Source organism: Dreissena polymorpha, chromosome 2 (genome assembly GCF_020536995.1).
Source record: "Dreissena polymorpha isolate Duluth1 chromosome 2, UMN_Dpol_1.0, whole genome shotgun sequence".
NCBI classification, from domain to species: Eukaryota; Metazoa; Mollusca; class Bivalvia; order Myida; family Dreissenidae; genus Dreissena; species Dreissena polymorpha.
The window spans coordinates 5,352,145-5,379,641 of record NC_068356.1 but is presented as its reverse complement, the minus strand read 5'-3'; the positions used below and the strand labels follow the sequence as shown (position 1 = coordinate 5,379,641).

General features: G+C 35.5%; 2 protein-coding genes across 2 annotated transcripts in view; both read right to left on the bottom strand.

Moving 5' to 3' along the window:
* Positions 1–27,497, bottom strand: part of LOC127865674 (uncharacterized) — a 323,557-nt gene that overhangs the window by 77,136 nt on the left and 218,924 nt on the right. The gene's annotated exons all lie outside the window — the stretch shown is intronic.
* Positions 220–13,620, bottom strand: LOC127865708 (ornithine decarboxylase antizyme 1-like). Its single transcript, XM_052405657.1, has 6 exons — positions 13,453–13,620; positions 8,966–9,058; positions 8,290–8,384; positions 7,615–7,745; positions 6,808–6,893; positions 220–2,829 (listed from the first exon to the last, which is right to left on the bottom strand). Exons 2-6 carry the CDS (start codon positions 8,979–8,981, stop codon positions 2,708–2,710), a joined length of 450 nt encoding a protein of 149 aa, XP_052261617.1. The 5' UTR covers positions 8,982–9,058; positions 13,453–13,620; the 3' UTR covers positions 220–2,707.

Here is a 27,497-nt window from a genome sequence, read left to right as displayed (position 1 = left end):
ACAATATATGTTTGTAAGGACTTTGCCTTCATACACTGGTACGAGCTAGATTGCACGTCAGATAGCGTACATTTAGTACATGCATACTGTCGGTTGCATCACCGATGGAATTTGAAGAACTAAACAATTTCAGCAATGAAATGTCACTGTTGAAATGAGTGTGTTAATAGACAATGATACGTTAAATGTTCTTTTCAAAGGTTTAACAACAACGCATACTGGTGGTATTGAATTAAAACTTTATTTATTGTTCCACATACATCATCAAAATAAAGATTTGTATCAATGTTACATTTCAAATGCACCTCAATGTTGCAAACTACATAAAATCACGCACTCTTTGATGTTACAGTTTAAAGTCCTACTGCACCTCAAATGGCTGCATAGTAAGGACTTGCACTCTTTGATGTAAATCTATCACAAATTTAAATCACTGTAAGTAATGTATATACATTGACAATATTATTATTATTATTTTAATGTAAATATTAGGAATCTAAGTTTTTAGGATTAAGTTGGAAGTTAAATTATTTTTTTTACAATTATCTATGGTTTAAACCACAAGTGTGTGGTACCACCATTTATTTAAAGAGAAAAGTGAGGAAAAAGATAATAATTATACAGGTGCAGATTTAAAGAAAAAAATATACATAAAATTGCGCAAAAAGAGAACCAGCACATATGCCTGCTTTATAAACAACAAATCTTTTTTTTTTGTTTTTTTTCCCAATTATTCATTTTTTTTAAATTTTTTTTGTGTCACAAGTAAATGTTCGTCTTTATTTCTTATGATCAAGAAAAATTGCTTGAAATCAAGTCCCGTAACAAAAGATTTGGCAAATAAGAAGTGGTATGTAATATTTGTAGTAACTTAACATTTAAAACAATGCTACGTTAACATGAAAACAAACATGGCAGAAAAATGACTAGCAAATGAATTCAAAAATCCATGCAAATCTTTCAAAATAAATGATTACAATCGATGTTTTGTTTTAATGAGTTATTAATGTACACATTAAGTACTTAAAAACAATACTTAAAAGGAAATACTTTTTGGTTTAGATATAATAAATGAACTACCTAAATACAAATAGAATAGTACATACTATAAATGTTATAAAGAAGGGGACACGATTAAAAGCAAATAACTTGAATCAATTGTTTATTATATATTTATTTACAGTAAACACCTCTAAAAATTGTGTAAACTTACACAAGATAATCAAAGCAAGGTCAGGCTTAAAATTTGGTGACTATGAACAGTTAAGAATCTAGCTTTGTGACGTCCACCACTGATAAAAAGTCCAATAACACTGCTGTTAACAATTTATCACAAATATAGAGAATGTAAACAAGGCCAAAAAAAGATAACACATGCTGAAAATAGGTCAACAAAATTTGCTCCCACAAGGTCAGCTTATGATAAACTCACAGTAGATAGTTATTAACTTTTTATTTGATCTTCTTAAGATCTTTTTAACAATACATGAACTGTAGATTTTATTTAATTTTTAGAAGTGTTTACACATGCCATTTTAGTACAAAAATCCTATGAAGCTTTATAATAGCAGTAGTTATTCAACACTACAGTAAAACACAGTGTATCCTCCATACAACATGGTCCCAATTTCTTATCAAACTGACTAGAGCCTTGTCTTAGTGGAATCATCATGTCCATTATTTGCCACATTTCTCTCATTAATATATACTTCTATGTATAACGTTTTACATGAGATATATTGCCTTCTTGCAATTATTCCAAAGTTGTATACTGTATTCAAGGTATCACAATTTTCTAAATCAATCATAACTGGCAATGTTCGTACACAAAATCCAGTGTGTGGTACATTCTTTAAAAAGCTCTGAACAATTTATAGTATTATGACAAGGCCTAGCCAAAGGCAATTTACAAATAGATCACACAAAGTACAAAATTGTTAAGAGACCAATGTACAAAAATGTACACAGCAAAATAATATATATAATAAACAAAGTTGAATTGTGTGAACGTTTAGGGGGTAGGGGCGCTATGCCAGGTTAAACAATACAAATCTAAATAAAATACAAGCTTACATCCACAAATAGGCAATAGAACACAGTATTTCTCGTAATGGTGTAAATGATGTGATCGTAAATAATGCATGAAGGAAATTTATTTTCAGCAAAAGTTACTGTCTTAAAATAACATGTTCAGAATTTGGAAATGCAGTTTGAAGAAATGTGAGCATTATGAAGTAAAAGGTAAAACATATAAGATACCAATTAAATGAATGCTCTGATCCTTTGAAAATTTAAAACATTTAGTTACAATGGTTTAACCAAGTCATAATAATGATTGGCTTCAACTGAATGTATTATGCTTATTCGTTAATATTGCTAAGCCATAGAAAAATGGATTATGTTTGCGTAAAAGAGATTTACTACATTTCAAGAAATACCATGTTATTGCATGCACAATAAAACCTCAAAATCCTGTGTTAAAATGACGAAAGACACCTCATTATAATGTTCCTTTAAATCAGTTTAAATACACAAGTTGTTACTTTTAAATGCACAAGTTTTCATGTCTTTACCAACAAGTTTTGGAAACGATATTATTAAACCCAAAATGTCCAAAGATAAAGGTCCGAAAAATCAACTAATGTGCTAATACAAAATCTCCAGGGTTATGGTGACATGTAACCCTGGGCTAGTTTTGTGTGTGTCTTTAGTCTTCGTCATCTTCGATGGTGTACGCCAAGAACATTAGGTCCTCCACCAGGGGCACAAAGGGACTGCCGGGGCAGACCACTTCAAAACCAAGGAACATGAAGGTGCGTATCAGACTCGCTGAAAAACACAAAAATGTTCATTAACAGGGCACTACTTACTCTGCCATTTGCAAATTAGCCCATGGCTACACATATGCAGATTTGGCATCAGAAATATTCATTTGGTAACAGTTTTTTTCTCTCCATTAAACCCCACAAACTATCCCAATGACACACATGTTTGGAATTGGGCTGAGTGTAAATTTTACTCAGCATATTTTTTCAATAGTTAAGGGATAGATCTAGAGCAAAAATAAACAGGGTGCTGTGACCTGCTTAGTTTTGCTTCTGACCTCTAGACTAGTCAACACAAGTTTAACAAGAGCACCGCCTTGCGGGTGCAGACCGCTCATCTATTTTCTTTTTAAAGGTGGAGGGACTCTCAATTTTCATCACAAAGGAGGGAGAGGTGGAGTGAAGAGGGGTGTATAGTGTGGGGGTGTGGACATTTATTACATTATCTTCCAAAAATGCGGAAAAAAGCAAAAAAAAATAAAAAATTGAGGGGGGGGGGGGGGTATAATAGTGTGAGGGTGTGGTGGTCATTTGTGAGATGATCTTAAAAGAAATAAAAAAAATTTAGGGGGGGGGGTGGGTGGGGGGGGAGGGGATTCTTGGGTGCGATGGTTGGACGGTATTTCAAAAAGTAAAATAATAAAAATAAATATTTGTTTTTTACCGTTTCAAAAAAAAAAAAAAAATGGGGGGGTGGGGTGGGGGGCATAGTGCGAGGGTGTGGTGGTAATTTGTGAGATGATTTAAAAAAAAAAAAGTTAGGTGGGGGGGGGGGGGATTTTTTTTTTTGGGGGGGGGGGGGGGAGTCTATTGTGGTACGTCAGGTAAGAGTAGTTTTGTCAAAGTATCAATCAATTCTAATCATAAACAAGGGCTGTTTGTATAACATGCATGCCCCCCTATATGGGCTATAAGTTGTAGTAGCAGCCATTGTGTGAATACATTTTTTGTCACTGTGAACAACGGCAGCGGCGGCGGTGGTGGTGGTGGTAACGTAGCATTACAGTAACAATACTTAAGAATGATCAAATGGGAAAAGGTAACCTAGTACTGGCAGTAAATATGGGGCTCATTTACAGGTCATATTTGGAATCTCTGCTGTAAAATGATTTTAAATGAATTTAAGGGAGGCAAATGCTATAACAAAACAAACATGCATAAACAGTAGTTGATTCCCTTGTTTGAACCATGCTAAATCCTTAAAATGCCTATTTCCAGTAACTGTGACCTTCACCTGTGACCTTGACCTAGTGACCTCAAAATCAATAGGGGTCATCTGCGAGTCATGATCAATGTACCTATGAAGTTTCACGATCCTAGGCCTAAGCGTTCTTGAGTTATCGTCTGACAACCACCTGGTGGACGGACCGACCGACAGACAGACCGACATGAGCAAAGCAATATACCCCCTCTTCTTCGAAGGGGGGCATAATAAAGAAGTTATGGCAATTTTAGCAAAAGTCAATAATTTTACCTTGAGAGTCAAGGTCATTCAAAGGTCAAGGTAAAATTCAACTTGCCAGGTACAGTAACCTTATGATAGTTTGCGAGTGTTCCAAGTATGAAAGCAATATTTTCAATTTTCTAAGTATAAAGGGCCCATAATTCTGTCCAAATGCATAACTTTGCCTGCACAGTCCCTTTATGATAGTTAATAAGTGTTGCAAGAATGAAAGCAATAGCTTTGATACTGTAGGAATAAAGTGGACCTAAACACAAAACTTAACCAAATTTTCAATTTTCAAAGTATAAAAAGGGCACATAATTCTGTCAAAATGCCAGTCAGAGTTACATAACTTTGCCTGCACAGTCCCCTTATGATAGTTAGTAAGTGTTGTAAGTATGAAAGCAATAGCTTTGATACTTAAGGAATAAAATGGACCTAAACACAAAACTTAACCAAATTTTTCAATTTTCTAAGTATAAAAAGGGCACAATTCTGTCAAAATGCACGCCAGAGTTATCTTACTTTGCCTGCCCAGTCCCCTCATGATAGTAAGTAAGTGTACCAAGTTTGAATGCAATAGCATTGATACTTTCTGAGAAAAGTGGACCTAAACTGGACGCCGACGCGATGACAATAGCTCATTTTTTTTTTCAAACAATAGATGAGCTAAAAATCTGTTAAAAAGGTATTTATTGTTGCCAAATTCAAATTAAAAGGAAAATTTAATACCTTAACAAGCATAGGACAAACAAACTCCTTGGATTAAGCAAACATTTAGAAAATAGCGCAAGACTGGTCAGGCTTTCTACCATGTAATCTTTTTAGCAGCCCCCTGTATTAGTATTTGTAATCGGGTTCGCTACAGTTTTGGAAAAATCATGTAACCTATACCTAAAACAACTCCAACTCCTTTGATGTTCTAAATTAAAGCAAGAGATGTGCTCGTCAGAAACACAATGCCCCTATTGCGCCGCTTTGAAGCCATATATTTGACCTTTGCCCTTGAAGAATGACCTTGACCTTTCACCACTCAAAATGTGCAGCTCCATGAGATACACATGCATGCCAAATATCAAGTTGCAATCTTCAATAATGCAAAAGTTATTGCAAAACTTTAACCAAGGTTAAAGCTTTGGGACACACACAATGAATGAATAAATGACAGACAGACAGGCCAAAAACAATATGCCCCCGATCTTTCGACCCGGGGGCATAAAAAATTGTTTCTGCTTTGCACTCAGTGAATGACCCACACACTGATAATAAGTGTTTTTTCTTTAACTGAGGGAATTAAGCTCACTTGGTCAAACTGCAAATATCTGAAACTAATTTCAATAAATAAACTAGAAATGGCGCGGCAGAGGCCGACGCGTATCCCCACGCCGAATGTTTGACCTAGGTGTGCCCCAGGGTTGGTAATGGGGCCATGCATAGCTGAGATTGACCGTATTGTCATAAGAGAAGTTCATCATCAATTAGAAGTGAATTGATGTAGAAATGAAGAAGTTATAGTAAAAGGCAATTTTGGGTGGGTGTGACATATGTGGGCAGGGCGCCCCAGGGTTGGTAATTGTGCCATGCATAGTTGAGATTGACCGTATTGTCATAAGAGAGGTTCAGTATCAATTTGAAGTGAATCGGTGTAGAAATAGAGAAATTATAGTAAAAGGCAATTTTGGGTGGGTGTGGTCTATGTGGGCGGGGCGCCCCAGGGTTGGTAATGGGGCCATGCATAGTTGAGATTGACTGTATTGTCATAAGAGAAGTTCAATATCAATTTGAAGTGAATCGGTGTAGAAATGAAGAAATTACAGTAAAGGCAATTTTGGGTGGGTGTGGTCTATGTGGGCGGGGCCCCAGGGTTGGTTATGGGGCCATGCATAGTTGAGATTGACCCTAATGTCATAAGAGAAGTTCAGTATCAATTTGAAGTGAATCCGTGTAGAAATGAAAAAATTATAGTAAATGGAATTTTTTGGTGGGTGTGGCCTATGTGGGCGGGCGCCCCAGGGTTGGGATTGGGGCCATGCATAGTTGAGATTGACCCTAATGTCATAACAAAAGTTCAGTATCAATTTGAAGTGAATCCGTTGTAGAAATGAAAAAATTATAGTAAATGGAAATTTTTGGTGGGTGTGGCCTATGTGGGCGGGGCGCCCCAGGGTTGGGAATGGGGCCATGCATGGTTGAGATTGACCGTATTGTCATAGGTGAGGTCCAGTATCAATTTGAAGTGAATCGGTGTAGAAATAAAGAAGTAAATGTAAAATAACCTAAAAAAATGAGTGATAATTTCTGACGCGGCCCCACCCCAACCCCTATAACTTTTGACCCAGGGGTCAGATCAAAATTCCAAATAGTGCAGGGTCGCACATATGCTCATAGCTACCATGTGTGTAAATTTCAAGGTTCTAGTGCTTTTAGTGTAGGAGGAGATAGTGGCCAGGACGGACGGACGGACGGCGGAGATCACCACAATATCCCCACCTTTTTTTCAAAAAGCGTGGGGATAATTAAATGAATGCAGTGACCTACCTCTGTCATTTCGGTTCTTTTTGAAGACCAAAATCACATGGCTGCAGTCCAACACTTCCTCCGCATACTCCAGAAGAGTAATCAGGCTATAAATAGATGAACAGACTATCAATACAAATATGAGCAACTAAAAACAAACTTTGGCTACAAAGATAAACATGGGCTAAATGAGTAAAAGTTGGTTTGATGAAGATGACCGATGTATACCTTCAGTCTATTTGTTGTCCATTTGAGATTATTATATGATAATTATAAGTTTCCTTCATTCTATTATTTGAACAGAGTTTCAATTGTCTAGAATGTATAATGTTAATTGCATTTCTAGAGTTTCAAATTTTTCCCTTGAGAACTGTATTACAAGATTGCTCTGCAAATTTATAACATTTTATGTGACCGACTCCATTGTGAAATTCCAACAGATCCAGTAACAAACTTTGTTAGCTGCTTAAAAATTCAAAGCATGCAAACAACTGTAAGTTCTGTTGCAAGAAACAAAATGGATAATTTTTTTGTCATTTTTTTCAACTTTAAACTCATTAGGTAACAGCAATATTTTCTCCAAGGCCCTTAAAGGCGTTTTTAAAAAAATACTGACTGCAACTTAATGTTATTGCAGTAAGCATTTTTAATACAGTTAAAGAGCATAAAAACATCAATTAAGACTGTTCCTTACCACCTATAAAAAGCTAACAGTTAAAACCTCTGTCTGTAACACTGTTAAGTGGTAACCTGGCTCTGACGCAGCCAAAATTACTAACAACCATTTCAGTTCTTTTATACTGCTTTATATTTCACAAACACCCTCACCTTTCCTTGGAGCCCTCGGGCAGAATGCTGCTGGGGACCTCCACGTAGAGTACATTATTCACATAGATGGTCTCCCACTTCACCATAACGTTCTCGACGACTTGTACGACAAAACACAGGTTCGAGGCGAACTGAAAAACCATGATGAGAGACTATACAAGATATTGGGATTATCTGATAAAGGATGTTACAGTTTCAGAGGCGAAGACGTGGTTTCCCACTTTTACTACCCTGTTTTGGGCAAACTATACACTAGAACACAGATTTGAGCCTATCTGCAAAGTTTTTATTACAAGATTTAAGACTATTTCACAATATACGAGATTCAACTACCTCAGTCTCGGCCACTTGTCTCATAAAACACAGATAAGAGACTATATGCAATGCAAGATGTGACACTTCACACAAGGAGCTGAATACACAGGGAGGAAAATATCCGAACTTTCTTAAACGGTTCATCAAAACTCTTTTTTTTTCTGGCAGTTACCACAAAAAACTTTGAGCACGCTTTTTAGACAAATCTGAAAGAAGACAAGAGGAGAGATCACACCACAGCACACCTTGAATTCCATCTATGACAGAGCTGTCATTATGTACATGTGCAATGGATGTCCAGCTGGCCATGCACAATTCTGCACTGATCAATAGGACATAAAACGGTTATGCTGCACTCACCTGTGCAGTGGATGCCAAGCTAGCGGTGCAGAAATCTGTATTGTTTAACTTGACATTGACAGGGGGCTCTTTTGAAGTCCCCACGCCGCTGCCTCCTGAAAACAATAGAACATTTTTTTAACTTCTTTACAGAAAGGTGTCTTTTTATTTCTACAGTGAAGCCCAATACTTAACCGAAAAAATGATTTTTGAGATTCACGGAGTTTTCTCACACAAACAACAAAATCACATAGCATCGCTTTAACACCACTTATTATTTTCCTTCAATTCAAATAATAATGCAGTACCAAGCTAATTCAGCTTCTAAGCTACCTACACACAAAGTTTAATCCACACGCATTTGTTGAGCAGAAATTAATTTTCTATCTTTAGCAACAGTGACCTCAAACCAAACTTCAGTTTCGGAGCGAAAACGATTTTGTGTGTGTGTGTAAAAGTACAATAATTGTCATTGACCTAACAAGCCCCAAAAACAATCCAAACCTAGGCGGTCATGCAAGCTTGGTAAATTCAAAGTTTCATCACATTTGGTCACTGCCAACAAACTTGTTGAGCATAAACCTGCCCGTCAAACACCAATCTAACTACATGGAAACTGCAAAAATTATTACCCAATGACCTTAACATGTGACCATGATCTTAATTTCTTGATTTTGGTCTCAATTGGGTGCCTTACCTGTCACGAATGACATGTCGGCGGCATGGGGCACATCAGGAGCACTGTCGAGGCCCGGCTCCGAGAAGAATCAATTCGCGCCTCGATGCCCCTCTGAAACATAGTGACATCCAGTCAATACAAAGGGAAGGAACTACATCCTTTTTTTGTCTGTGAAAAAAGATTCAACCAAATTAAGCAGTAGACAAAATTTCAAGAGCTGTCAACTCTTTGAACCAAAAATTAAAAGAGAGATGTTTTTATTTCGCCATTCTGAAAACAATACATACCTGTGACATTGGGAACTTAAGTGAAATTTTTAATTAAAACTGGGAAAAAAGGATAATTTTGATTATCACAAGTATTAATTAATTTAGAACAAGACTATTGCCAAGCAATATATGACCCCTACCAGCTCCACCATTGTCAGATTTTTTAAAATTATATATTTGTTGCCATAGCAACCAGCATTTTTGACGAAGGACGAAAATGAAATGACGTGCATAATGTCCATATTGCCATCTATCCAGGTTTCAAGTTTCATGAAGAAATATGAAAAACTTTTTAATTTATCGCAGGATCCAGAAAAGTGTGACAGACTGACTGACAGACACACACAGCGCAAACCATAAGTCCCCTCCGGTGAAACCGGTAGGGGACAATTATAATTATCAGCTACATGTATATACAACAATTTCACAACACTATTGATTTCCGCGATGTAAGCAATACTGCCGTAATAAATGGAGCATACTGACTGCACAAAGTGGCATGCAATGGTGATAATTGCGATGATTAGGGGTGTTGTTACAAGTTATCTGAATTGGTCGTCAGTTTAATTGCTTCAGAGATAACTTAAGGCAACATTGAAATATACCGCCTGCGCTTAAATGTGAAGTGTTTGCCACAGTGTACGAAGCCGATTCAAGACTATTATGTTGACAACCATGACGATCAGAATGGTAAGTATCGATTGCTTTTAGCAAAATCGTTATTATAATTTAAAGGAAATAATAAAACATTTTACATGTATTGGTTCTATATAAACGTGACATGATATCTGTTTCATAGATTCTATCTGCCAAAATGGTGTTGTCCGTCAGTGACTCAAGTCTGTCCGTACCAGACATTCCCATAAGTGCTGGACCGTCGGACCGGTCCTATTGAAAATACATGTACTATGTTGCCGGTCTGAATGTCTGGTAAATAATTCAAGAGCAAAAGTTTATTTATTTTATAGAATTAAAGCCTTAAAATAAAATAGAGCTAAATTGAGACATGAGCAGTAAAAGTGTTTCATTTTTGTTAACATTCATTAGAAATGTTACTGTGCGTGCCAACCATACACTTCCTCCTATGCAAGTAAATAGTTTTTAGTGTAACAAAAACACTGTCTACAGCTCAGATCTTTGTCATCATGTTATTAACAGTTTATTGATCAAATAAACACTTAAAAGTGCTTTTTTACTGATTTATATAATTTTGTTGCCAGTTTGTTGACATTTGTAGTTTTATTTGGAGTTTTCATATATTTCGCGACCAGGAATTATTTGTCATTGAAATTTTCTAAATACCGATCATTGCTTCATGCCTTCTATTCTTAGTCTGTTAAATTATGTTATTGGTTATCCCACATGTGTTCTGTTGTTTTAGGTACTTCCCATCGATTTCTAGGAAGAATAAATGTGATTTAAAAAATAACAATTTACATTATTCTGTCACTGTAACACTGAACTATCAGTATGACAACATTTGATTTAACAGCAATTTGCATACCAGTTAGCTAAAGAAACTTCAGCGTACAGTTTATATAGTAAACTGTAATGACATACCTGTACGCTGAAGCCAACCCCGTGTCGAAAGTCAACCAGAGTCGTAACATACTTATGTCACGCTATAAATCAAAGATAGCTCATTTTCTTGGATACATTTCTACATATATTGGTGATTAAATATAAATTACTGCATCCAGGAATATTTTAAGGTTCAAGTGTTTCAAATTCATCTTACAATAGATGAAAATAACTCTCATCAGTCTGAAATTCACAATTTTGATGCCATTTTTTTCTTTGTCACGTGACGAGTTTTCATTTGGATACTTTCGGATCGACCATGACATTTTTTGCTGAAATTGTAAACATTACTTTCGTTTTCTGAAATCTATTATTTGTGATTAACAACTTACGTCTGGTGGATTATAAGACTAATTTCAGTGTGAATCAGGTAGTTTTAAATATTATTTAATTGGAGTTTGTATTTGCAGTACAATTTGTTTACAAAACAAGCCAGAATAATCTAAAATACCGGGAAATGTCATTCAGATTTTGAAAACACTTGAGCACATGGTATGTTACTAAAAATAGAAATAACGTCATATGACCGTGAAATCTCGGGATATTCGCATTTCAAGTAAGTCTGTCACATCGCTGTTTTACTTGATATGTAAGAGCAGAACACAGGTGTACGGCGCGTGGCCAAGTCACTTTAACACTATCAATTTGTCATAAAACAATATTTTTTATCATATTGACAAAAAAAAAAAATTCTAATTTTTTTTTTCTGATATGATATATATGAACAAGGTAGGTATCTTTTGACACAGAAAAATCACCTTTATCAACATTTTAAGCGATTAATTGCCTAAATGGCGGTCGATTTTCGTAAACTATGTACCATTTTGATGAAAAAAAGGTTGCCTCGTGATGAAAAATGCCCACAAACAGCTACTTGCCAACATAAACTACGATAAAATACTTCTCAAACTAGTAGAAATGCTAGGTCGGTGTCGATCTGACCGATAGTTCAATGCCGATTTTACAAGAGTAAAACTATCGAAATAAGCCAGCTACCGAACATACATGTAATCTGAATTAGTACAATAAACAAATAATAGTTACCCAACTTACAACACAGATTCTTCCTTTTGTTTGCGTTATACCGTCGAAATCGTAGTAAATCGGGCATTGTTTATCGACAATTTTGAGTCGTGAGCTCTATGTTGATCTGACGCTTTATCGTTGGATAAATAGCGTAAGGTGAAGGACGTTTTGCAAGCGCCTGCCATGACCAGGATCATTGTACATAATTGACATAAACATTCACACATAACAATTATATAAGTGTATGGTGTGCACAAAAAGACAAATCTGTGTTGTAAGTTGATAAAATCGTATTTGTTTATTGTTCTAATGCGGATTATGTTCGGTAGCTGGCCTATTTCGATAGTTTTACTCATGTTAAATTGACACTGAACTATCGGTCAGATCGACGCCGACCTAGCATTTCTAGGAGTTCGAGAAGTATTTTCTTGTAGTTGATGTTGGCAAGTAGCTGTTTGTGGTCATTTTTCATCTCGAGGCAACCTTTCCCAACAAAATGGTACATTGTTTACGAAAATAGACCGCCATTTAGGCAATTAATCGCTTAAAATGTTGATGAAGGTGATTTTTCTGTGTCAAGAGATACCTACCTAGTTCATATATATCATATCAGAAAAAAAAAATTCGAATATTTTTTTGTGTGTCAATATTATAAAAAATATTGTTTTATGACAAATTGAAAGTCTTAAAGTGACTTGGCCACGCGCCCTACACCTGTGGAGCAGAATAGACAAGTTTTAAATGTTTAAGATAGTATTTTGCGAAAGAATATATCAGTTAAATGTGAAAAATGTCAATCTTTCCGATCAAGTGGTTGATTTAGGCCAATAATTGCATTTAAAAGCTGTTTTGGACCGGTCTTTGTTAAATGTCAACTTTTCGGGTATTTCTGGTTGACTTTCCTAATGGGGTTGGTCCATAACCATAAAGTCGCGCCAGTCAAAAATCATAGAAAGCGACATTTAAAGTTATGGTAGCCAGAACTACATACCAGTATACAATTAATGAAGTTTGGATTGAGAAATTGAATTGCTTGTAACTTATCTTTGGTTAACTTGTAACTTAAGTTATTGTGTGCGAGTATGGAACTATATTGACTCTGCTGTGCATGGTTAAACACGCCGTAAATAAACTATTTGACATGAATTTAACTGGAATTAAATAAATCTTTGAAGCCAAGGTAATATGACTGTGTGTTTTTTGCTGTGTTGTTTGCAATAATTCATAAGTTATTTTTACACGATATGACACAGCTGTATTGTCGTAAAACAAAGATGCTTCTGTAAACGTGAGTTCCTTCAGATGTGAAAAGTTTACAAACATCTTCAATATAGACTAGAGTCGTGGCGCAGTGACAAACGTTTAAAACATATTTAAGAAAGAGAAATTAATTTGTCTGATTTGCCCTTCATTAACATAAAGAGTCTAATATTAAAACATGTTAATCTATCCTCTCATGACACCTATGCATGTTTAAAAGAGTACGACACATGTTTGACAGGTCGCAGTCATTATAACCAAACACTAATTCGTCAGGACACGAGGTGAAAAACCTGGACATGACCCAATTTCCGGATACGACATTTTCAGTTCGAGAAAACGTACGAAAATGAACAGAACACTACTCACAGATTTGTCGCTTGTAAAGCAGGCATATTTGATGGTTCGTCTTCCGCACTCGGTCCGAAGTTTTCGTCAATCACGATGGCTTTCGCAATGCTTAACATTACGCCAATATGGCGACCGGTGATTAGTATGCAAGTATAATGAGAATTACGCAGTTTTCACTGGTATTTATAGACTTTGTATTAGACGTCATTCATACGTCACGCACAATTGCCGGTGTAGTAAAAATACAAACGAATATACTAAGTCGATCGTGCTTGAAAATTGAATGGGTACATGTATATGGACGGGGACATTCACCATTTGAATGGTCATAATCTTCATTTCCATTGATATTCATTTAGGACCAAAACCATTTGAAAAAATCGTTGGATGCGTAAATATATACATGTGGAGTAGTTGTATTAAGTGACTCATACAGTACGGAGCACTTTCATGGATCGTCAGACACCCTTCAATGTGCTTTTGACAACGGACCACAAGGACGACATTCGTATGAGTTGTCAGGTTTCAGGCAAAAATGTGGTATGTAAAATCTGATTGCATTCATAGGACAAAATTATATCACGTATAAAACAAATGTACATTTGTAGTTTTATCGAGCGTGTTTATGTGAGGCCAGTGTTTTCACATGTGTATTCGTGTGTGTTGGTTGGGAAGAGGGGATGCGCTTGAATAACTTGATGATCATCACTTACAAAGTTAACACGAAAAAGCCTGTTACAAAGCATAAAATAATCTTAATACGAAGCCCGCATTGTCTTGTGATAATGTTTGTTACCGTGACACTAAAACGTAGAGCTTCGATATCTGTATGGTGACCGCATGGTGGGCACATGAAACACGACAGCCGCATCAAATCAAGACTCTACGCGCATACCTATTATAAGTCGTTTATTCCCTTCCGCCCAACAAAATAATCTGGGATAGTTTACCGACATGCATATCTTTTTCCCCCTCCTAAAAGTGTCGTAACTCCTTAACAGATGATACTCGTACAGTGCTGCACATAACATTTTTATTGATCGTTATTCAGTCTGCTGAGTAAAAATGGACGTGATAAGACCAAACGTTCCTTATACTAAGCATTTAAAGTCGCTGCGTCATTCTTTTCCTTGTATATACCGCAATTAAGGTGTTTATTTTTCCACAGACTGATTTTATTAATAATTAATACATATAATGATGGTCGTTTACATTATTCACATATTTTTTCTTCTGAGATATATTTAGAGTGAGAAAAAATTGAAATAGTCCTACTTACATGTATTTGATAAATGTTCCGTTGGAATAATAGTTATCTATCACCATAATCGACCCTTAGGTAAACATATCCATGAAGCATAAACGTTGATCGTCATATATATTTCAGAATGTTTTCTAGTTCGATATGAATATTTTATATAACATAAATGATTTACTTGAAAAAAAAGCAAACACATATTCATAGATAATAACGCTCGATTGGTCATTGACGGCTCGGATACTAATTAAATGTACCTCGGGTTTTATTAAGTATACTTAAATGTACCCCGGTAACGGAAATTATACTTAAACGTACACGGCCAATAAGCCTTTATCCGAGTTTTATTCTCGCCCAAAATCCGATTTCGTAAACCGCGCTACGGAATACGAAACAAAATTCTCTACGAACAAAACCTTCCTCAACATGCTTTTTTATGAGTATTGATAATATAGAGGCCATTACACAAAATATTGACAAACATATGAACATAATTGATTTAAACAAGCAGACAACGACAACTTTAGCTTTAAAATTCTGAATTTCAGGATACTTAAGAGTACCAATCGAGCAATAATAAAGTTGATCTTTTCTCTCTCTCACAAGCACACTGAATTAAGTAACTTATAATTGCACGAACTTTATAAATATACCAATGACATTTTATAATTTATACTTAAGTAAATTGTGTTTATTGACCGATCATATTGATCCAAATTATTCGATGGAGGTTCACCGAATATAATTAACATAAATAATGAGCATTTTTACGGAGCGATATCAAAGATTTTTTGAAAATTTTGAAGAAGGATGACGACAATTTACAAGCTCTGACAAAAAAAATCAAGAGGGGTGGTGGCCGTTGGTCGCTCATCTGAGTTATGACTTGATTACAAAATATAAGAATGCTATAGCTATAGCTTAATATGAAATCTTCTCCTTCAGTGATTTTTTTGGTCATAATTGTATATCAACCGAGTTAAATTGGGCCACGTCGTTTAAAAATTAACTAACTAGGTTAAGTTGAAGAAAACGCGTGTGAACTCTAGAAGTAACATTGCTTGCCAAAACAATATTAAAGTTGCTTACAATATTTTGTTCTAATGATATCTGGACTGATTTTTACCAGAGTTTTGGTCGGTTACAAATGCCACTGGAAGGTAGGCGGTTCAGTTTTTCTGATACGGCTGTACAATATTGTGTACACACTTGACATTACTATTAAAGAACAATTATCAGAAAAAAATGTTCGGAAAATTTCATCTGATGAAATTTCGGCTGATTTCACAAACAATTTCGGTCTATTAAAACATGGAAGCATCGTGTACACTTTCAGAGAACAAAACCTACTTAGAATTGTTTATTTCCTAAAGCGATCGCCATCTTCTTTAACCAATAACAACACAATTCAGTCAAGGCATAAGAGGTTCATGAGATAATTTATTAACTATTGTATTCCATCTGCCTGGTAAAAAAATGTAAAGAAATGATTATTGTTATGAAAATGTAAGACAAAAATACATATATTTAATTAAATATGCACTATGATGGAGATTAAGAATGGTAAAAATACTAGGTATCAAAATAGTGATTTAAAAGAATACACATATTTATTTATTAACATATTTTTGCCATTAATACTTGTATTTCAATTAACATTTGCTTTGATATTTGACAACTTCTTTTTAGTTCAACCAGAACGCAAAAAGTATCAGCCCTTTTTCCCTTGGTATGCCAGTCGGCTAGCGTTTTTACTAATCAGATATTAGATAATTACAACATTTGGACTTGTCTTGACTTTTGTGCAGCACTTATTTCTTTTCTTCTGGATAACTTGTTAGTTGAATTTAATGGTAAAATATTTAAACAAATTATCGGCGTTCCTATGGGTACTAATTGTGCGCAACTTAAAGCTGATCTTTTTTATATTGTTATTAAAGCGATTTTATGTTAGAATTATCGAAAACTAAACAACTAGATTTAATTCAACGTTTTAACCTAACTAGAAGGTACATTGATGACATACTTAATTTAGATAACCCATTCTTTGAACAATATATTTACAAAATCTACCCGAGCAAACTAGTTTTAAATAAATCGTGTCAATCCAATACAGATGCTGCGTATTTAGACTTACATCTTACTATTAATAAAAATATGATTAAGACAAGTTTATACGACAAACGGGAAGACTTTAACTTTGAAATTGTGAATTTTCCGTTCCTAGATGGTAACATCCCTAAAGGTCCATCCTATGGTATTTATATTTCGCAGTTGGTACGTTATGCCAGAGCACGTTCATGTATTAAAGATTTTAATGATCGTAATCGTAAATTAACGAAGAAATGGCTAAAACAAGGTTTTTTGTATCATGACCTACGAAGTCAATTCGCTAAATTTCACTCAAAGTATGGTGATTTAATTTCAAAATATAATGTTTCTTTAAAATGGCATTTAACTTATGGAATTTCCCACCTATCATTTTATGGAGATGTTTTGAAGCGTGTTCGCAAATTAAAATATCTTAAAGAAAATGTTTATATTAAACTTTTCAATTTAATTAACTCATTTTTATCAAAAAGATATGATGTTAACGTACTTTAAAACACATGCTTGTTGGTTTTCGATTCACTATATCTTTGTTCTCTTTAAATTTGGAATAATTAATGGAATGACCATTTTATATGTTTTATTCTTATATATTCAATCACCTAAGCTGGATTTATTTGTAATTCGATTTTACAGTACTACCCCTTTAATATTTTTATTTTACAGTACTGCCCCTGGATTTTTTTCACGTCATCGTGTCATCGCTTCTCGATTGCGTCATTCGATACAATTTCACTGTTCTCGGCTACATTGATTTTTTGACGTCATCGCTTCTATATTGCTTTATACGACACACTTTCACTGTTTTATGCTACATGCATAGGTCATCGGGTTTATAGCGTTAAATTTTATTAATATTTTCTCTCTGACGGGCGTTTCTTGTTTGATTTATTTTTTATTTTTTAGCAGTCACAAAAACAACCAAGCTATGTAATATGGATCTTTTACACCCATTATTGCTGCTTTTCCTGTATTCGCGCAGATGATCTGAACTATTAATTTTATGATGCTATATTCTTAAATCTTTTTCTAAAAAGAAGGGATGTAGTTGACACTTGTTCGTAGTTTAATTTCATCGTTCCTCAAAAAGTTGTAACTCTGTTGCTCTGGTCTCTTTCCTACTATTGAGTAATTAAATGGTAATTAAATTGAATGCGTTTTAATTCCCTTTTATTATTGTTTAATTTGAGTTGCAATGCTATGAGGTTAAATTATATTTACGCTTATATGTATCATGAATAGTGCTGGGCCAAGTGTGAGGTTGAGCGCTCTAAAACCGGTTTAAACCCCCAATGCTTTGCATTGACCCTTCAGGGCGGTGACCCCAGCTTTATTCTTATATGTGTTTATGTTGTTTTAGATTGTGCTGTTTTGTACTGTTTTGGCAATTGGTCACTTGCCTTAAATAAAGGACCAACTAATTGTATATAATGAGAATGCAATACTGCTCCAGCAGCTGGAGCTTCACTTCTTTATATTGGACGATGAGGATGTGTTTCTTCGAGACATTGGTTATGATGCGCTCTATCTCTTCATACACCTTTTCCATGTCCTAGTTTCTATAGTTTGATGATGGTGCGTAGAACTTGATAATGCAGATCTTGTGGGGTACGAATGGAGATGGACCTGCTGGAAACTGGGGTACAACTGACGACGCTCATTCATGACAATTAAAGCAAACCCGTTGCTTTGTTTGGAATCCTCTCCGCTGAGCCATTCATTGTGCCCCTCGTCTGCTGATGTTTCTCCAAATCATAGCCACCTTACCTCGTCTACTTCGATCATGTCCCAGCGGGGTTGTGCTTCAGCTAATGCGGCGTTTGTTCTTAGGTCTTTTCACACGCATGGAGTGCTCTTACCGTCCATGGTCATATGGTTGTTCCCTTTGTTGCTATCTTTTAGATGGATAACTTCCAGTTGCTAATTTGTCGCATCCATTCAGGCATCTTCGTTGTTATTCCGGACCCGACCGATCCGACTTCGTATTCTGTTGTCCCTTCTCATCTCCAAGAAATTGAAACCCGAACCATTCAAAACCCCATTCACTTCGTCTCGTCCGTCAACAGAAGCAGTTACCAGTTTGTGATTGGGCCAAGATCCCGGTACCAGAAGTGCAGTTGTAATGTTAATAGTTATTACTAAATACATGTACATAAAGCAGAAAAGAGGACTGAGACTTTTTGTGTTTTATTAGAGGCCGCCAACTCATCCTAGCCAATGCGATGCACCCATACAAACCGTCCAGAACAGCAACAGACATGGCGACCTCCACACGAGCAAGTACATAACAAGATCGATTTCTTAATGGCTCCGCAACGCTTCAATCCAGATTCAACAACGAAAATACGACAACGTTTACCGGTGCAGACATTGGTAGTGACCATCACTCAAGGTTAAGTTACGGATCAAGCCTATTACCAAGAACCCTCGTATTAGATTTGACTTGGAGAAACTGAAATACCCAGATATATCAGAGGCATTTCAAGCGCAGATACATGTACTAGTATATGGAAAGTTTACAGCTCTGAAAATCAAAGACAATTACATCGCCACCATTGAAAGTAACATAAATGACGTCCTTCTTCCATTTGCTGATGAAGTTCATGGGGGAAAGAGAATGAAAACATGCCATGAGCGACGACCGAGATCAAAAACTTATGCGACAAAAGAAGAGAGCGGCACGAGAAGCACATCAGTCTGGACTCTAGGACAGAATACATAAAAGCGAACAGGGAAATGAGGAAGATGAAATAGGCCAAGGCGGAGGGTAAAAGGAGCAATGTATCAACATCGACAAAGAGATGACCACATTCAGTATTAAGAACCAAGAACACACTCAATACCCTCACGAAGACTAGTTAGAGCCGGTTCATGGACGTTTCGTGCCACTACCAGTTCGTGCCACTGATATTTGTGCTGAAAAGGGGTAGACGTTTCGTCCCACTGATAATATATAGGCGGATAGGTGTGAATAATGCCGTATAGGTGTGAATGATATTGGGTTGTTAATAAATGTAGAAAATTACAACAATTTTGACAATTATGATTATAAATAACAAACAAATAAAATGATTTATCGTTAGTATACTAATATTTGTAAATAGTGTAATATATGCGATAAACATAAAGCAAAAAGTGTTTTATTTTTTATGAATCATGTGTATGCGCTTGTAATAATAAAATTTTGCATAGTTCATTATGTTTAATAAATATAAAACATGAAATGCTGTTATTTTCTATGCTTCAATTGTATGTATTAAATACATAAATAATAATATATAACATGAATGAACAATAATACAATTTTAAAAAAAGTTGGTCTTTTTCTTTTAAGAAAAGCTTATGCTTTACTATCGACTCACAAACTTTCAATTAGCTGTATGTGTCTTTACGTAATTAGCAAACAATTAATTACCGAATCGGGCCTTTAATTTACCGACACGGGCCTTTAATGGCCAATTAGTAACCTATTAGTAAACAACTCACCGCTTTAATTATGATACAAACTGTGTAATTCACTGAAAGAGTAAATAAAGTAAGTTGAACACACAGTATATAATACCGCCAGACGGACGAACGAACAACGACGTTGAAGGTATTTTTTTTTACATACATAGAATAATAAAGCAATATATTATTTTCGATTGATAGTTATAATTTAAATATTATCTTATAAAAACTAATATATCATATTTTCATTGGATAGTTATAATTTAAATATTATTACACTTCAACACCGTTATTTCGAACACCGATAATCCGAAGTCACTGTTATTTCGAAGTATTTTTCGGGTCCCGATTTTGGTTCTTCTTTGTTTAATGTAAAATTTTATTGTTAATCCGAACTTCGTTAAACCGAGGAAATCGTTTATTCGAAGTGATTCTGTCGGTCCCAACAATATAATTTGCACCTAATTATCAATTTTTAATCCGAAGTCAAAACTGCAAAATACTGATCGTAATTTCACACCTTTGTCGTGGCGCGTCAAAAGCCGATAATTACATCTTTGTCGTCTGCGCGAACGCTGGTGTTCAGAGAGACATCGCGCATTATTTAAAAAAAAATGTTTATTCATTTCCGAAAATGTATTCATATGTATGTATGTCTGATAATTTGTGCTATTCGTTATATTTTATATACTTTAATTATACTTTGTTTCAAATTGTAAGATTACATTTTGTTATAACCCATACGTTGTTATATATAGACACATGACAATATTGTGAATTATATTTCATGTATTTAGACGATGTACATTTGTATAAGTCTTAATAAACTGTCTGTTCTGTTCTGTCATATTTTATATGTTCTGAAATTAGAGAAAAATAAACTTGACTTGTTTACGTTTTTAAGCGAGCGTGTAACCGAACAATGCGAATTCCACAACGTTTTACTTTAACATAATCAAAGAAGTATTCTGTATAATGTTTATTTCGAATTATCGTTAATCCGAAGTTTTTTTAACGGTCCCGACGACTTCGAAATAACGGTGTTGAAGTGTATATACAAACTAATATACATCATAGTTCACAACATATTTCTATTTTCCAGGATGGCATCGCAGAATCAACGGTCGAGCAGGGCGTCCCGACCTAGAGTTTTACGTGCTCGTCCCCCTGTTGCGCCGTGAGGCAGAAAGAGTGGATCTGACAATCCGCCTTGTGTCGGAGCACGCCCTGACTCGGGTGCACCGGAAAATCTTCAAAGAAGTGCACGGGCGGCTCTTCGAGATCTGGGAGAAGTACGAAGACGATGACATGACAACTTCTCAACTGCTGAGAGCGTGCAGCCATATCATCGGGCTGGGACCGAGCAAAACCCAGGATGACATCCACGATGAGGACTTCTGAAATGCAATACATTGTATATATGATTTGTGTATGTGTATGATAGGATAGTATGCTGTTGTATTTGTGTTTCTATATTTGTGCACTTTTGTTTATGTGTATTAAAACAATGTTTGAATATATTTATGTAATCAATCTAGATATTGTTAAAATGTATGCATGCATTCACTTCTGATGCTGTTAATGTCAATTTATTGCAAATGTTTGTAGATATTTATGTAATCTCTGCCATTTTTTTTCTGGTAGTGGCACGAAACGTCCAGCACCCTTAGAGCCCAAGACCAGTGTTAAAGCAGACGCTGACGGGAACCTCCTGACCAAGAGTGTCGCAGATTTGAAAAGGTGAAACGAACACTTTTGACCGCGCGTGGGGTGATGGCCTATGGTAGGTTCTGACAAAAAGGTAACGAAGGGCTGGTGAGAGTTATCCAACAACTCTATGGAGACGCCAGAAGCGCAGTACTTCTCAATGGACATATGTGTGACTGCTTCAGGACATAAGTTGGTGTCCGTCAGGGATGTCTGCTATCCCTTTCTTGTTTAACCTTTTAATTGAGTTCACACTTGAGTCCCTCCAACCGACCACACCTCCATTTCGATTGGTGGCAGACCAAACTCAAACTTGAGATTGGCTAATGACATTGGCCTAATGGGTGGCCTCAGCAGACCTCAGCTAAAGACTCCATGAGAGAGCAACCACGTACGCGACGGGGGTAAGCACACAGAGGTCTAAGATCATGATCACAGCACGAAAAACACCTGTGCAAACATCATTATGAACGTCGAGAAGCTGTCAAAAGTGACCAGCTTCAAATACTTGGGAGCAACCATGTCCAGGGTTGGTACCAGTACCGCTGAGGACCAAATAAGAATTACAATAGCCATCACATTGATGGCCAGACTGAGTAGGTTGTGGACCAGCAGCTCCCTCAGCCTCCCGACTATACAAGTCCCTTGTAGTCTCCATCTTTCAATTAGACTGGGAAACCTGGACACAGAAAGCGGACACACACTTAGGATACAGGCCTTTGAACACAACTGTATACGAAGACTGCTCCCCATCTCATACATAGACCAACGAGAACGTCCGAATCATAACCGCATCACTTTTTGACCGGTCACGGGAATGATGATGATGCAACCGGAACCTTAATGAAGATACGGCCGATGAACCAGAAAATCTAGGAAAGACTTGAAATATAATCACATTAATTAGAAAGCTAAAATAGTTAACTTCACCAGAAACTGTATGATATACACGTTTCACGTCAGTCTTAACACAAGTTAAGTAAGCATCTTTACCCTTGTAGTGCTGAATAGATTGATGAGGCAATATATCAAATTGCTGAAGTGTTACCGATTCATTATGCTTAATCAACCTACCTCATTCATTTTACGAATTCAGAAAGTTTCTGATAAAGACAAAATTTACCAAGTGAAATGGTCACACATTTCGCTTGACGATAATTACACAGTATATAAATTGTATTGACCAGTTGCCATTCTTACATAAAATAACCACAGAAGTCAAGTTTTCGGTGTTTAATACATCTTTCTAACAAATTAAATAGTTTCATTTTTAACAATTACATAATAAACATAAACATATGTTCAACAAATATTAAATTTGGGTATTAATAACACATTTTTGGATAAATTTCATAACACTGAAGTCAAAGTGAACATGTTTTACACAAAAAAATGTAGAAAGAAAAAGATTTGAACAATAAATGCTTAGCTTCACTTACTGTTCTGGAATAAAAAGCTGACTGTATTGTAAATATAATACAAAGTCTGTATTAAAATATGAGCATGACACTAATTCTTTGAAGAAACACAATTTGTTATACCCATAACAAATTAATATGCTCTACTTTTGGCTTATACATCCAAAAACTGGATTTAACAATACATTCAAGTTGACTCTAAGCCGCTTTGTTTACAAATATGTAATAAAGGACATACATTTCAACACAAACTAGTTAAACAATATAATAAATAAACTTGAAATTTGAAATAATATTATACACTTGTTAAAGTGCATTTAAAAATTGCATTTACTCATTGAATCGTTGAATTTCGATGTATGATTTGTATTTATAACAAGAACCCCGCCGAGGTCGGAGACGGATGACCGGTCCCCCCAAAAACAACAACAACAACAACAGTGTTTGACACAGGAATTTTGGCAACAAAACTGACCATACGAGTTAATCTTATAATATAAGTGTGACTCGGCCACTTGAATTAACTTGTCCTTTAAACTAGTGACCACAATTCCAACAGGGGTCAATCTGCTTTCCAACGCCAATGCACATGAAAAGTATCAAGCCAATCGGTCGATTCGTTGGCGAGTTATTGATCAGAAACGATTTCACACGTAGTGTTAGTGACCTTGACCTTTGAAGTAGTGATCCCAATTTCAATTGGGGCCACTCATGTTCAACGCCAATGCACATGGGAAGTATCAAGCCAATCGGGCCCTCTGTTTAGTTATTGATCGGAAACAATTACTCTTTTTGTGAAAAAAACTTGACCTAGTGACTCCAATGGAAATAGGGGTCAATGGCAAAGGCCAATGCGCAAGGGAAGTATCAAGACTATGAGTCGATCCGTTCACAAGTTTTTGATCGGAAACAATTTTCACTCTTAGTGTGACAGTGACCTTTGACCTAGTGACCCCAATTTCTATAGGGGTCATCTATTGGCAAAGCCCAATGTGCATGGGAAGTATCATGCCCATCGGTCAATCCATTCATAGGCTTTCGATCGGAAACGAACTGGTCTACCGACAGACAAACCGACCGACATCAAGCAAAACATCTTCGAATGGGGGGCATAACACATGAAATCTTTCCTTGTATAAATATGTATATTAGATTAAAACCCATTTTACAACAAGAACGAGTCACTGTGACCCTGACCTTTGACCTAGTGACCTCAAAATCAATAGGGGTCATCTGCCAGTCATGATCAATGTACCTATGAAGTTTCATGATCCTAAGCGTAAGCGTTCTTGAGTTATCACCCGGAAACCATCTGGTGGACGGACGGACGGAGGGACCGACCTACCGACATGTGCAAAACAATATACCCCCTCTTCTTCGAAGGGGGTGGCATACAAATAAATTGTTTAAATGCTTTAAAGGATCCAATGCTGAATCATGGTGTTATTTCAATATCATTCATGCTCTCTCGCATTCTGCGATGACAACAAATACAAGTAGTTAATAATCACAAAGAATACACACAATTTTAATATCAACAATTCACTCTTGAGACACACGTTGTGAGCTTCGTTATGATCTATGTAGTACATACACTTGGTTGTTGTTTTTTTTTAAAGATATATAGTGTAGCTCAAACTTGGCGCTACATAGAGTAGAACATCACACTGTGTATATGTTTTGTGACCTGGTCTTCATTTGTTTTGGAAAGCCCTTAGTGTCAAGCATCAGTGCAACTACAGGATTACACACAATACACTGCATATAACTTGACATTGGCGATCTTGGAAGTAAAATTTCTGGCAGAAATTCCTTCCGGAAACTGAGTCTTATGACGTGAGACCATAGCATCAATTGGATGAGACTCAATGATTTGCGCAAAAAGTGTTTAACGGAAAGACGAATGTAACATTTCATAATGCTAATATGATTTGTATACAGTGACACACAAAACATGAAAGAAAGGAGCTTTTCTACCATTGTAACGTTCTGGTCCGTTTCGGTACTTAACGGAGGTAAAGCTTTTCAGTAATATTATCTTAATGGTGCTTTGATGTTTGACATGAAACCGTCTGATCAGATTTCTCTACTGAACACATACATTTTGTTAAATATGACCATCTTTGGACAAATCGATTCTTGTGCAGCTGGATTTTTTAATTTCCTGTATACATTCTGTTAAACGTCAATTTGATGGAAAGCAAACAAAGTGGTTTAGAATCAAGATATTTGTAATATTGAGTACACAAGTGTGCTGTGAGAAAGTGTAACTTCAATTTAAATATTTTATTTCTAACAGATTCTGGTATTTCTTGTTGATACGATCTTACAGTTCTACATGCACCAACTCTATCGGTCGACAAACAGACGTGGGGTGAATAATATTAATTATATTGTCAAACTACAAAATATGACCCTTACCAAAATATCATCTCAAGAGTTGGATGGATATGTCATAATTAAGTCCGTGTCCAGTCTCAACATTGCTTTTGCGAAATGTTTTACATGTATGCAATGATACTTCAGACGGTTACCGTTTACTGTATTACACAGCATCAATACACGTGGCCGATATTTGACATGTTATCCCTGAAACAATGCAATTTACTGCACCAAGGAACCATTTCTTCATCAATCGAAACCTTCGATGTGGACTAAAAAACCCAAAGGATTCCAGGCAAAGGAAAGTATAATACACATTACGAAGATTAAACTTTTAAATATATCCAGGCTGCCCTGAGGCACATATTTATAATTATTTGCAAGAGAAAAAAGATTGACATATTCAAAACTCTGTCTTTGTGTTGCCAATAAAACATATTTCCATCTGGGGTTCTTGCTTAGTAATGTATCTGAAATATTATTTTCTAATACCCGTATTTAATAATAATGATACTTTTAAATTATAAATAAAAATTGATACTTTTAAATTATAAATAAGAATAATAAAAGTTATATTGTCACAAAAATATGCCCATCATCAAAGTCAAAATGTGAATGGATATTTATAGAGTTTAAGTTAATTATCTATAAACAAAAGTTGTTAATTATCTATATTCAAAAGTAATCACGACAAATAACAATACAACAACAACACACACAATAATTTACAATTTTTAAATATCATAATGAGCTTAAAACTAGGGATGCAAGAGGTTTCAAAAAACATTAACCGATAAACCTTTTGCCGTAACCGGATAACCGAAAAACTTTAAGTATTTAAAAGTTTAAGTTTACTTTAAACATATCATACCGCTCGTACATAATTGTACTCTAAAGAAATAAAAGTTATTTGAGATAGCTTGCGTTAATAACACACCAGTTTCTTAATAAAAATGTATTACAAAAACATCCATTTTAATAATATTGTAAATGTATTCTTTATTTTGTAAATATGTTTCCTGCGTAAAAGCATATCAGGAAAAGTTACAAGACCACACAATCCTCATTTTCGAGTGTTATTAAGTTCTTTTTGGTTTGCTCGCTTATATTACGTTCGCGACGTATTGCTCATATAATAATGCTTCTTCTCTTTGTTCATTCTGTTTGTTTTTTAAACAAAAATTTACTTAAAATAGACATGTTTTTAAATAAGCGTTAAACTAGTGCAACACTTTCTCACAATTTAAACAAATCAGCAAACATACATATTTATGCAGAACATGCACATTACAAAAGTTTCATTTTGTGGAAAAATGACTTTGTCCACTAGCTTGTGACTGATTCGATTGCGAGCGATAACGTCCGACCTGTTTTCGAGAACACTCGCTCTGATGGCACGGATGTCGATGGCAAGTACAAAAGGTTCAGGACCACATGAGCTGGGAAACGTTGTTTATTTTAACACCACGATGTCAACAGGTCACCTTCGGGTTAATAATTCATGCGCATGTTTGTTAACGTACCTTACAGTGCAACTTGTAAACAATTGCAAAAATACTTAGTGTTATAATTTTATTAAAAAAAAAAAACTTTTTAATTGATGTTTATTAATTAACTAATTTTAATAAATTGCTTTCTTAAATAAAACTTGCTTCAGGCGGTAGACTGGTGGCATCGTTGGTAACGTTAATTACTTCTAATTATATTAATTTCTGATAAAACGAATACGACAACTTTTT